This window comes from Pectinophora gossypiella, chromosome 18 (genome assembly GCF_024362695.1).
Source record: "Pectinophora gossypiella chromosome 18, ilPecGoss1.1, whole genome shotgun sequence".
Taxonomy (NCBI): domain Eukaryota; kingdom Metazoa; phylum Arthropoda; class Insecta; order Lepidoptera; family Gelechiidae; genus Pectinophora; species Pectinophora gossypiella.
In genome coordinates, this window is record NC_065421.1 from 8536996 (window position 1) to 8549904 (window position 12909).

At 39.7% G+C, this 12909-nt stretch overlaps 1 protein-coding gene across 1 annotated transcript in view; it reads right to left on the minus strand.

Annotated features, from left to right (window-relative positions):
• Positions 1-12909, minus strand: part of LOC126374832 (uncharacterized) — a 25715-nt gene continuing 12806 nt past the window's right edge. Inside the window, exons 2-7 of the mRNA XM_050021566.1 lie at positions 12424-12522; positions 3393-3788; positions 2358-2526; positions 1830-1973; positions 1362-1566; positions 1-1055 (exon numbers count right to left, since the gene is read on the minus strand). Of these exons, the coding sequence (XP_049877523.1) occupies positions 810-1055; positions 1362-1566; positions 1830-1973; positions 2358-2526; positions 3393-3788; positions 12424-12493 (1230 nt within the window). The 5' untranslated portion in view covers positions 12494-12522 and the 3' untranslated portion in view covers positions 1-809. The remainder of the gene's footprint in view (positions 1056-1361; positions 1567-1829; positions 1974-2357; positions 2527-3392; positions 3789-12423; positions 12523-12909) is intronic.

Sequence of the window (12909 nt, forward strand, 5' to 3'; positions counted from 1 at the left end):
AACAAGAGTCAGTATTTTATAAATTCGTAATATTATTTTCTTCAAACTGAAACGATCCATTAAGTAACAAACTCTTGAAACGTTAAGTAATACATACTTAATTACTAATCCTAAAAATGCAATAAACATAAAACTAATCATAATTGTAAACGTACTTCATTACAACAGTTTTATATAGGTATATACCTAATATTTCACTTTTAAACAATTCAATAGAAACATTTCATTAATAAACATGTCCAAAAACAACAGTTTTGAAGCTTATATCTACCACAGTAAATATATAATAAATAAGCTTAAATATATAAACTTAGTAAACTTGCTAAGCCTATACTTATAAGCTTAGATTGACTGTGCCTCTACACTCATTCAAATAAGTACTTTAATCCACTTTGGCAAAGCAGGGTAGGTAGGTATGTACCTTCTTATTAGTTATTAACGTACCTAACTACCTTCGTTGAGCATCCACATCAGCGTTATCGACTATTTAACGATGTGTGTGTGTGTGTTAATTTGACAATTCTAAAACTAGATCTGTCTCCTTCTATCACTCATCGTAAGTGAAGGACGGCGCTAGTTGTAGAGCTGTTAAACTAAAATATTAAGTTTGTGTACGCTGAAACCCGCATTCCTGGTTCTCTATTTTGTCTATTGTTTATGGACCTTGTACTTTTCCTCTATTTCACAATAATCCATATTTGTGATGGATGTACCTCTGACTACCCCAATAGGAATATAGTCGTGAGCTTATGTTATGTATGTGTAGGTCGTATGACACCGGGACTTAGCATGTCAATTCCTTGAACGTGTTAATAATGTACGCGTCGCGTTTCTTGAGGGTTGTAGGTCATCTCCAGCGCTTCTACGTTCCTCTCGCCTCTGAGAGGAGTGGTGGCGAGAGAGGTGGGCTCGGAGTCATGCTCGTGTTCCACGGATGCCGTCACCAGTTCCGTCACAGTAGGCTCCGACTTCACCGAGGCGGTGTCCCGCTTGCTTGGCGAACTGTTCGCCGAGAGACGTGGTGACTTCTGTTTTATAAGGAACGGAGTCACTTTCTGGAAAATAATGAATGAATTTGTTTGTAAGAAATAAATTAATGCGTTAAAACTTTTCAGTTCTCGGGTTTTGTGTCCCTTTAAACTTGGTACCCGATACTATTTACTAGGACAAAATTTGTCTTGTCTAGCCTATCGTGAAATGTGTCCCACTGCTGGGAAAAAGCCTCCCTTCATTTCTACCATGAATTCTCTCACTAGTTCTTCCTCCAGCCATCCTTGCGGGAGGGCGTCTAATCAAATTTACAGAAAATATCAACTGAATACGAAATAGGATTATAAAATGATTCCAAAATAAACGCATACCTGCTGAGGATCTTTAACGAGGTGCACAGCCGTGCGCCTGACGACGAAGTCTGGCGCGGCGAGACACCGAGCCAGCAGCAAGGCGGCGGCGCACGCCCAGCTGGCCCACACGCCGGCCGACGCGGCCCTGGTGGCCGAGATCCTGTCCCCCGCGCCCCAGGACTCGTTCCACGACCGCTCCAGAAATGGGTTCACTGCAGAACATCTGTCGGAAAGAAATTTCAATATAAATAGCGCGACAGTGGTGACTGGTGACGACACCATCGGTGTCTTGGTTTAAGCAAATGGTTTGTCTACTACTTAGTCCAAACACTTAAACCGACATGAACCAAAACCGGAACCGAATTCCGGAAGGCCAATTGAGGGATATAATGTAGGTTGTTATTGTTTATAATATTAGTTATCCCATCGGCGTGTCTTCCTATGTCAATTTCGATAACAGGATGTCATCATGTAGGTAACACTTACGCAGTAGTATTGGTATAGTTTTGGAAGGCGGCACAGAAAGCCTGTAGGCCTCCGTTGGTGCTGGTGAAACTGTATCCTGTGAGGATGACCATCACCAGAGCGAACAGCAGCGCTGGTGCCAGGATGCGCCACGGTTGCTGGAGCCTGGAAACAATTTGAAGATATTGGATCAAAATCTAAAAACACTTATGGCCTCATTTGAAAATATTCTACAGCCCGGTTTAACTCATTGCTTTGTCAAATATCTAATCACCTACTGCGTATATAAAAATACCTCGATCTAAACCAAAATCTCATAAGTCAACAAAGGACTGCAGCTTCAACCGTGATCATTCATTGGTTGGGTGACTAACACACCCACACAGGTACTACCCGTTAATCATTTCAAGCAAACTGGTTCATGTGTGTGACCCTTACCAAAATTGTCGGTGTATCCACAGGACGACAAAAATCCTTGGACAATTTGGTAGGTTCCTATAACCTTGACCACCTCCTCTGGTTCATGAGAAGAGAGAAGCTATTGCTCACCCGGATCTCGTGCGGCCTCCACCAGGGCATATGATGAAGAGAGTCGCCCAAACGATGGCTAACGTAGCAGACAACAGAGGCATGTACTCTGCAAACTGACACCCACTGTCTCCCTCCTTCGGGAACAGAGTTCTTGAAGTCTGCAGCATGAGCCGATGGGTCGTGTTTTCTGGAAAACATATGATCAATAAGGTTCTTAATGAAAAAGAGATACTGAAGCCAGAACGACATTTTTGTATTAAGTGTTCGTACGAAGTTTTCGGGCTGTTCCTATGTTGTGTTCGGTAGAGTAGAATAGAGTATCGCGTTACTCTACAAAGGATCACGCTTATATCACAACAACAACATAATAATCTAACTAAAAGTGAATGTTAGAATGATAAGTGTAAAGAAAAAGAAAGCCAAATCAAGATTGTTAGAATTTTGATGGAATTAGTAAACAATTTCAAGGAAAATGCAACCAGAAAACAAATAAACTCAAGGGTAAGTGAACAAACTCTTTCGTATTCTGATTATCCGAGTCCGAATCTGCGAAATTTTGATAGAGAAGTGTGTGATCGAACGATCGTCTGTAGACTTTTTGATGTGGCCTGGAGGAAACATGACAAGACAAGAAATTATAAATGAGAAAGATTTTTTCTTTTTTACATAGAGTGTACAATGTACAAGCTCCATCATACAGTTAGTTAAGTGACAATATTACTGATGCCAATTTTTTATAAGTACGTCCAACAAACAAATGAGCCAGAAACACAGAATTCCAAACATTTTCTAGTTTTTAAACGTAACAGAGCAACACGTGTGTATTCCCGAAGAGGTAGGCAGAGATGTATAGTAATATACCCTATTACTAGTAATAGCTAGAAAACTTAGTTGGCGAGGAAACATTGCTACTAGTAGCAATGTCTTAAAATTCCCATGGTTCTTCCGTTTCATGAGACACCATATTAAGTAAATTATGTTTGTTTGAAACTCTATTACTTATAAAACTATTTAAGTTTTAAAAAAGAATACGTAATTGTTTAAAATACTTACCAGTAATAACAGTGTCATTACTTTCATCTACAGTCGTTTCAGTATTAGTTGTAACATATTCCGGCGCATCTCTCTTGACTGTTTTCGCTTTTTCAGTCACATTTTCAGGGGCAGGCGAGGTTTGAGCAATCGTTTCATTTTTCACTTCTGTCGCATTCTTCGGTAGAGCTGATGAAGAAGTAATACTTGTTGGTTTAGCTGTAGTGATTCCACCATTGTTTGGTGGAAAATTCCCATTTGTTACGTCAGTGTCGTTTGCCAGTGCTACCCAGTGGAAGGCCAGTTGACGAGGGTAGAATAAGCATTGATTGTCCACCAGTTGTTCAGTTTCAAAGAGAAATGAGTAGTTGAGTATTCCGAATATCGCGGCGAGTACGTAGAGTGTGGTGTGCCAAACTGGAACATAAAAAAAGAGGATTTTCTTTAACTTTTTTTTACACATAATTGATTAAACTTAGGAAGAACGAAGGTAGTGAACCACACCCTATTATGTAGAGTATTTTTCTTTGTTTCGTCATAGCATAAAATGCTATATAACGCCGATGGTCCTTTTAAAATCCAAACTCTATTGTTTTACTATTGTGCCTGGAAAACTATATGGCACGCTGGCTTGTTAAGTAAGCTTCCAGCATACGGCATTCTCGCTGACTTCAGCACCTGGATATCAGACTTCCTGAGTGAGCGATCGATAAGAGTAGTCATTGACGGCGGCTCTTCTGACCTTATCGCTATTGATGCCGGGGTTCGTCAGGGGTCTGTCCTCTCTGCGACTCTCTTCCTGTTGCACATCAATGACTTGCTTATGTCAGGCATTGTTGGGTACGCTGATGACAGTACTGTCTTAGAGAGGTATGTGTCCGGTGCTGCAGCTACCGCGGAAGTAGTTCGATCTCTTCGAGAGGATTTGGTGGAACGAACGGATGAGATTCTGAAGCATGTGTCCCAATGGGGAGACAAAAATCTGGTAACGTTCAACTCTTCAAAAACACAGGCGTGTCTGTTCACCGCTAAGAAGAGTCCGTTCAACAGGACTCCTACTTTCCGAGGTGCATCTGTACCGATCACCGACCGTCTTGAGCTTCTTGGAATGGAGCTGACGTCTCGCCTCAACTTTGGAACCACCATTGAATCCAAAGCTCAGACTGCAGCCAAAAAACTGGGCATCCTAAATAGGGTTAAGCGGTACTTCTCACCTGGACAACTTTTGACCTTATATAAAGCACAAGTTCGTTCTTGCATGGAGTACTGTTCTCACCTTTGGGATGGCTCAGCTAAGTACCAACTTGCTGCGTTGGATTCTGTTGAGCGACGTGCTAAGAGGTTGATCGGCGACAGGAAGCTGGTGGAAGCCAAACTGCATAGCCTAGACCACCGCCGTAAAGTCGCCTGTCTGTCGGTTTTTTACAGATTGTACTTCGGGGAGTGTGCACAGGAGCTCCATCGGCTCATTCCACCAAGTCCATTCCATCTGAGGACATCCAGACGTACGGCGGGTTACCATCCTTACTTGGTTGACATACCACTAATCCGCACCAAGCGCTTCGCTTCATCCTTCATAATGCGCACAGCCAAGGAATGGAATGGGCTGCCGGCGTCGGTGTTTCCTGACTCTTATAACCTGGGGTCCTTTAAATCACGGGTGAATAGGCATTTTCTGGGTAAGCTCGTTCCAACGTCGATCTCTTCTTCTTGTAGAAGAACGAAGTCAAGAGCAAACCCATCTTAATTAAAAAAAAAAAAAAAGAAACCTCGGTTTTACGAGGTTTATAAGGACAGGGCCACATATTAATTTCAGAATCTAACCATAAAGCATTCTCCAAAACTCAAGTTGGTTGGAGTCCATTTGGTCAAATATTTACCAAGAGTAGGAAGTACAGTACGGAAATACCTAAGTATAAGGAAAGTAGGTAGGTATGTAACTTTTAATAAGTGATGATGATGATGATCTCCGACCGATTTCGGCCATGGCGACCACTTCGACTCCTAGTCGGCACGACGCTGATGCGCCCGAAGATGACTAATAAGTATACAGTAGGTAAATGAATCTACACTAAACAACCCGAACGGTACCCTTTATTTATTCAACCTTCAGGAATTTGTACTCGGATTGCGTAAACAAGTATAAATTACGTAAATCCATTGTCTTCAAGTACATCAAACCTCGAAGATCCCACGCCAAAAGGAAAATACTGAGTTTATGTACCTATGTGTAAAAGCTAACGTAGTCTCTCAAGTACCTGAATATTAATGGCCAACCTCGAAAAGGATTGGTCGGCTTACATGACGTCACCCGCAATAAAATATAGTTGAACGTGCTCCTAACTCGAAAGGTGCGCATGCGCTCATGCGTTGAAAACAATTTCGTACCTAACTACATTGTGGAGTTTATTAGGTACCTACTTTCTAATCTTGCCACAGAACAAAATCAAGCCAAAGCTTAGAAATTATATAAAATCAATGTGGGGAAGATCGTCTAGTAGTAATAACTTCTGTTTTTGAAGAACTAACGTTGTATGTCTCTATCGATGGAAGAGTATTCAAAGTGCTCCGTTGATATTGACCTTACTTGCGATCAAGGCGAATAAGCTTCTAATTTATCATATAGATACCTATTAAAATTAAAAAAGTATGTTTCTAAACCAATTAGCAATACACTAACTTAGAAAGAAATCGAGAAGACGGAGAGTCCAGAATTTGTCGTTCTAAACGGTACATCCACAGGCTGGCAGGCCCATTAGTTACCTACTCAACTTTGTCGATCGTTTCCAAATTGAGGAAGTTTTCAAATTTCAAAGTTTGTCAAGATATTTTGGTGGTTTATGCTCACCTATGACATGAAAAATAATCAAATCCGTAAGAAATTATTATCTGTCTGACATTAAACATATATTTTTTGATAAAACAGTGAAACAATTTCATTAGTGTTTCACTAATATTCCCTTATTTTAAATTAGTGTCTTTTGATTTAAAGTATAAGGTCCCCCCCCCCCCCCCCGTCCGTAAATACCTACTTAAAAAAAGTATTTAAGGATTTATTGACTGACAAGGCATACACGGGAAGCTCCAAGACTCGAGTCAAAGTCAAATAAATGTTATGTGGTGTGGTACCCGCATTGGAGCAGCGCGGTGGAGTATGCTCCATAACCCCTCCGGTTGATTGAGGGGAGGCCTGTGCCCAGCAGTGGGACGTATATAGGCTATTTATGATGTGGTAAATGTCGACATTTATCTAATATGTACCCACTTTCCTCCTTCTATGTAGGTACCTATATTCAATTGTGATACATTTTCCTTAACTGTATCGGTATGAATAACACAATACATACATAGGCAGGTACGTATTGCTATTGTGTTACAACGCATTAATGCCAATTTTAACGACATCTACTTAGATAACATTGTGTAGGATAGAAATCCTCGTGGAATAGCCATTTATACTTGACGTTACTTTATTTATGACTTGCGAATTCTCGCGGCTTCGATCGCCTAGATATTATAAGCTAGTTTTCGTGGCCAGTTTTTCATTTTTAACGCCAATCACTGAGCTTTTAAACGCCACATTGTAAATGTAATTAAGTAAGTGAATTATTACTTACATAATCATCATCATTCATAACTTACTCGTACATAGTGTTGGGTTCTTACCCGGAAAATTCCCGCGTTTTGGAAATTTTCCCAATTCTGAGGGAAAAAACCCGAAAAATTCCCATTTCAAGGGAAAATATTTTTTATCGCATATATTTGTATTAAAAGTGAGGATTTCCAACAAAGACCATTTAAATAAAATGTATGCCTACTTATGCCCAATTTATCTTCTGTCGTAGTGTCGTATGAACTCTTAAAAAACTTAAAGGAGATCATCGGATTTCGGCCCAGAAGTCAAAGTGCCGACCAAAAAATAATTTTGCTATATTCCGTTAGATCTTATCCATATGAGCATTTATTACTATGGCACCAAAGCTTTAGGGTCAATATCTTCGGTTTTATTCGATTTTAAAAAACTGTATTTTTCATACATTTTTGGTGAAAATGTTAAGTGCCGACCAAGTAACAATAATGGTATTATCCTTAGAACTTATCCGTCTGAGCATTTATCAATCAATCAATCAATCAATCAATGTCTTTATTGTGCTAGATATTTATTACTATGGCACCAAAGCTGTAGGGTCAATATTTTCGGTTTTATTCGAATTAAAAAAAAAACTGAATTTTCATACATTTTTGGTGAAAATGTGAAGTGCCGGCCATGAAACAATATTTGTATATCCCGTTAGAACTTATCCATTTGACCATTTATTATTAGGGCACCAAACGTCTATGACCATTATTTTGACTTTTGTTGGACTTTATGTTATAGTTTCTGTGTGAAAAGTGCCGGTCAGCAAAAAACACATGTCAAAGCTATCGAGAAGATACCTGTAAACATTATTCACTATGACAAAAACGTCTATGACCATTAATTAGTTTGGCTTTTGTTGGATTTAAAAAAATCTTGATTTTTGATTCATTTTGTATAAAAATAAAATATAACAGGCGCGTTATTTAAAGGATCGTCAGATTGTTTATTACTATGGCATTAAACGACTACGACCAATATTTTGAACTTAATTCGATTTTCCAAAAATCAAAAAAAAGTTTTATCTAGTGATAATGGAACTATCTTGCTAAAGGCGTAATATGGTGGTCGTCTTTTGAAAAATAGGTTTGCGTTTGACCACTACCTTACCTGATGGTGATATACACGCTTAAGAAACTACTTTTTTTAAAAGAAAAGTGTATACAAGGAATAAACAGTGGGGTGATAGAGGTACCTACTATGTTATCGGCCGAGTAGCACCAGGACATTGTGATAGGCATACTTGCAAAGTACAACTACCCGACTCCTGTTTTCCCTAACAGATACTTCAGACGTCATGCCAATATACGAGTTTCGTCACTAGATGGCAAGCTTATCTTTGGAGGGTGGTAACCATTTACGTTCAAGGTGAATCAATACCATAATTCAACCTAAACTTAGGCCGTAACGTTGAGTCGAATGCAAAAACTACAGCAAACGTCATATCTAAAATCAGATAATATAGACAAAAACACAAAGTATTTATCTGACTAATAACTAGTCATTGGGAAAGCTCTGCTTGTTGTCATTGTTAAAATGTATAAAAAAAAGTTTTTTAAAAAAGTCCAATAAAAGCCAAAGTCGACATTTGGTAGTATAGTAAAAATACGTCGTTCAAGTCGTTTACCAAAAGATTTGACTTATTTTGTTTCGCTGGCTGACATTTTCCCATTTGAACCAAAACGGAAAGGGAGACGAATAAAAAGTCAAGATAACGGTCAAAAATGTTTTACGCCAGATTATTAAATGTTCTAAAGGTCCTTTGTAATCTGCCGTACCGCATTTTTTACCCAAAGCACTTTATTTTCATACAAAATAAATAAGAAATCAAGATTTTTAAAATACACTAAAAGCCAAACTAATGGTCATACAAGTTTGGCGCTATAGAAAAAAATTGAACTCTCAACATGATATTTTTGCTGGTCGGCATTTTTCATATTTAAACTAAAACGTAAATTCCAATAAAAGTCAAAATAATGGTCATAGATGTTTGGTGTTATTAAAAAATATTGAGAAGCAACTATTAGACAGATTCGATGTATTTTTTTCGATGGCCGGCATTTTAACATATTAACCAAAACTGAAAGTCCAAATAATGGTCATAGAAGTTTGGCGCCATACTAATAAATGTTTTAACGGTCCTTTGTAATACGCCTGTATACCTCTTTTTCCCAACGGACATAATATTATTTTTTACAAAATGTATGAAAAGTCGAGATTTTTAAAATCCAATTAAAGCCAAACTAATGGTCATACACGTCTGGTGTCATAGTAAAAAATGTTCAGCACAATCTACTCAAAAGGTTTGACACATTTTTTTTCTCTGACCGGCACCTTCAAATTTGGGCCGGCCAAAGTATGGAAAGCCGATGATCTCCTTTGTAATATATTTTGAATGGAATGTTCGATTTTAAAGATATCTACATATTATAGGATATATAGGATGCTTTTGGCACGAGAGAATGTCATCATCGAGGAGCAACATGGTTTTGTGCAAGAAATTGGGAGGCACGAATACCTACAGATATTATTTACTTGGACTATGAAAAAGCTTTTGATCGAGTTCCTGTCACACCATTGATTGCTAAATTAGAGCCCTTTGGAATCAGAGGCAATGTCGTGAAGTGGATTGAAGACTTCCTGTCAAATCGCACATTCTCTGTGCGCATCGGAGAATCATACTCTGTTCCCAGAAAAGTCCTCAGCGGTGTGCCGCAGGGATCGGTGTTAGGACCTATTTTATTCAGTATCTACCTTACAGATCTTAAACATGGTATCATGTCTGATATATCACTATTTGCAGATGAAACGAAAATAACGGGGAATCCACTTATTAGCCATAATATAATCCAAGATGATCTTGATAGAGTAATTGCTTGGACCCGAGATTGGCTAATCGCATTAAACGTAGACAAATGCACTGTGTTGCATGTTGGCAGTAACCACCCCACGTTGAGTTACACCATTGACTCAAAACCTCTCGAGTGTGTTAAAAAACAAAAGGACCTTGGCATAACGATAACACATAATCTAAAGTGGGACGAACACATTATTGGAATCACTAACAAGTAGAACCTCTTATACATAATTAGAAAAGCTTTTTATCATATAGATACGGAATTGTTTCTTAGGCTTTACAAAACTTACTTACGTCAGACCGCTGTTAGAACATGGGTTTCAAATATGGAGACTTTACTATCGGAAGGACATTGCACTACTAGAGAGAGTCCAAAGAAGAGCAACAAAGATGGTGACAGTACTGGCTGGCCGGAGTGGACCTTAGCGGGGGCCGCAGGACTTTCACCTCTGGCTCGCCTTCATTGGCCAGCCAGAGTGGGGCGTTAGAGCTATACGCTCGCAGGGTGGAAGTGAAAGATGCATAAGTCGCGAGTTGGTAAGGCGGGTAAACCGCCTCGCAGAAAGCGGTGTACACCTCTTGACACCCTGAGATGCTCACAACCATGTTGCTGCCTTGCCGTCCAGTCGCGTCGGCTAGATAGGTGGCCCAACCAGTGAGTGACGAGTCACCGCCTGCCCAATGTATCTCTGTTATTAACATTGGTCGAGCAGGCGCAGTAGCCCCAGTATATAGGTTCACTAACCCCCAACCCAATAGCCCAGTTCCTTTTGTTCCCATAATCTGCAATAGTCCTACACGAACCAGGGATTGTCTTTGGGTGCACTCCCATAATGCATACAGGGATAATCGCCGGTTGGTGTCACAACACATTTAGAGTAAATTGTCTTAAGGGGCCTCTACGTGTTGGCTTCGGCCCCACGCACGCCTTCCAAAAGTCCGGGACTCCATGACAGACCCGACCCGAGACATGGAAACGACATACAAATAATAATAAGATTAAAAATAATTAAATAAAAAATATTTTCCCATGATTCGGGAATTTTTCGGGTGTTTATTTTATTTTCCCATATTTTCCCGATATTTTTTCTTTCCCACCCAATTTTTTCTTTCCCTGCCCATCACTACTCGTACATAATAATATGTGCTTTACACCGTGTAACTGTTTTCCTCTACTTTTTTATATTTTGTCTTTTTCTTTTTCCCGTGGTCGACGATTTTCCTCATTCAGCGCTTATCGCTATCGACCCACTAGGGTTGATTAATTCTTTCAAATATTTTTCCTCTCAGACGACGCCCTGAGCCGAGGTTCGCGCCCAACTGGGCACCCTCAGGCCTGTTGTCTTAAACGTTGTACCGGGTGAGAGCCTTCAGCGCTCCCCATTTGTCCGGCCAAGTAGTTAATGCCATCTGCGGCAGATCTACAATAAATCACGTCAAAAAAAAACTCTTTCTTTTTAGGATTTTGAGCATTGTGACCATAATAATAAAAAAATTGTAATGTAAGTATACCTAGGTGACTGACATTATACACAAGAAGCTTTTTTTTATTGACGTGACTTATTGTAGATTTACTACAAATGGCATTAACTACTTGGCCGGACAAATGGGAACGCTGAGGGCTCTCACCCGATGGTACAAGAAGCATTCATACCTGTATTAGGTTGGGTAGGGTAGAGCCGAAATACTTATCTGTCCAAGCCACGGTCAAACAATAATGTTACCGGCCTGGCTACAAAGTAAAATGTATAAAAACGCGAACTATCTTGTTTTGTCTGTCGAGCAAGTGTCCTGAAATACCCAATGGGACAATAGGCGTGGTGTGAATTCGATTACACAAATAGCTCTAGAACAATTGACTGACGATCCCCAAGACACTATCATGATTTATAGGGAGTGGAATTCTTTGCTGTCTTCTGTATTCCCGAATGCATATAACCCGGGTGCTTTCAAGGCCAGAGTGAACAGGCACCTTCTGGGCGAGCTCCATCTTAGGCCTTGTCAATGCCTTCCGGCAAGTCTGGAGCCAAGAGCAAACCCATCAAAGGTAAAAAAACGTCGTTTGTAGTACCTACTTAGGGGTCTCGCAGACAAACATAACATATTATCACGCCCGTATCCCCGAAAGGGTAGGCAGAGCTGTATGGTATACACCCACTCCTCGCCAGCTATGTTTAAGTCTCGCAGACGATTAGTTATTGAATAAATATTTATTCTACACAAAAGCAGTACCTTGAGCGTTCTGGGGGCTAGAAATTTGTAAGGTTCTATAATTACACAACCGTTCACACAGAAATGCCAGCTCAACACGGCGGCGCGCGCCCAACGCAAAAGATTTCCCGGTACCGCATTTCTGTGTGTATTGAGCTTAGAAGCAGTACAATATGTTAAGGCGAAGTATTAGGCGAACACGCCTCCAATCCACTTTTCAATACAATATATTTGTCATCAAAAGACTTATTGTACATTTGTCTCGGATAGCATTTCACTATACACTTACTTGCCCGTAGAGCATACACCAGTATTATGCCAAGAAGGTATGGTAACATTTAGAATACCTTTCCAAACTCTGAGATGTCTGGAGGCCCGCTCCTCCAGCTCTTGGCAATCGTAGAGTAGAATGGTCATTTTCTATTCACACCAGATCCCCGCCCATCCTGAAAACCATAAACAAATGCTTTCACCATAATGAAAACAACATAATAACATGGAAGATGTAAGATGAGGTACCGGGATCTTAAAAAGTTTTAAAATACTTTTTAATGTTTATAGATATTTTACTTCTTGCTTAGTAATATATTTATTTATTAAAACTTTTATAATTAAGGCGGCATTAGGCAGTGTCAAGTAGTGTGTACAAACACACCACCTGGTTTATTGTACATTTGCCGCATGTGGTATTAACTACTTGGCCGGATAAGTAGGGAGCGCTGAGGTAAAAAAAAAATTATGACAACTTGAAGATCTGTTGTATATATGTTCTACTATATATGTTCTTTATTCATTCCCTCCCCGTCCAGCTTAGAGAGAAGCTAAACGAATAG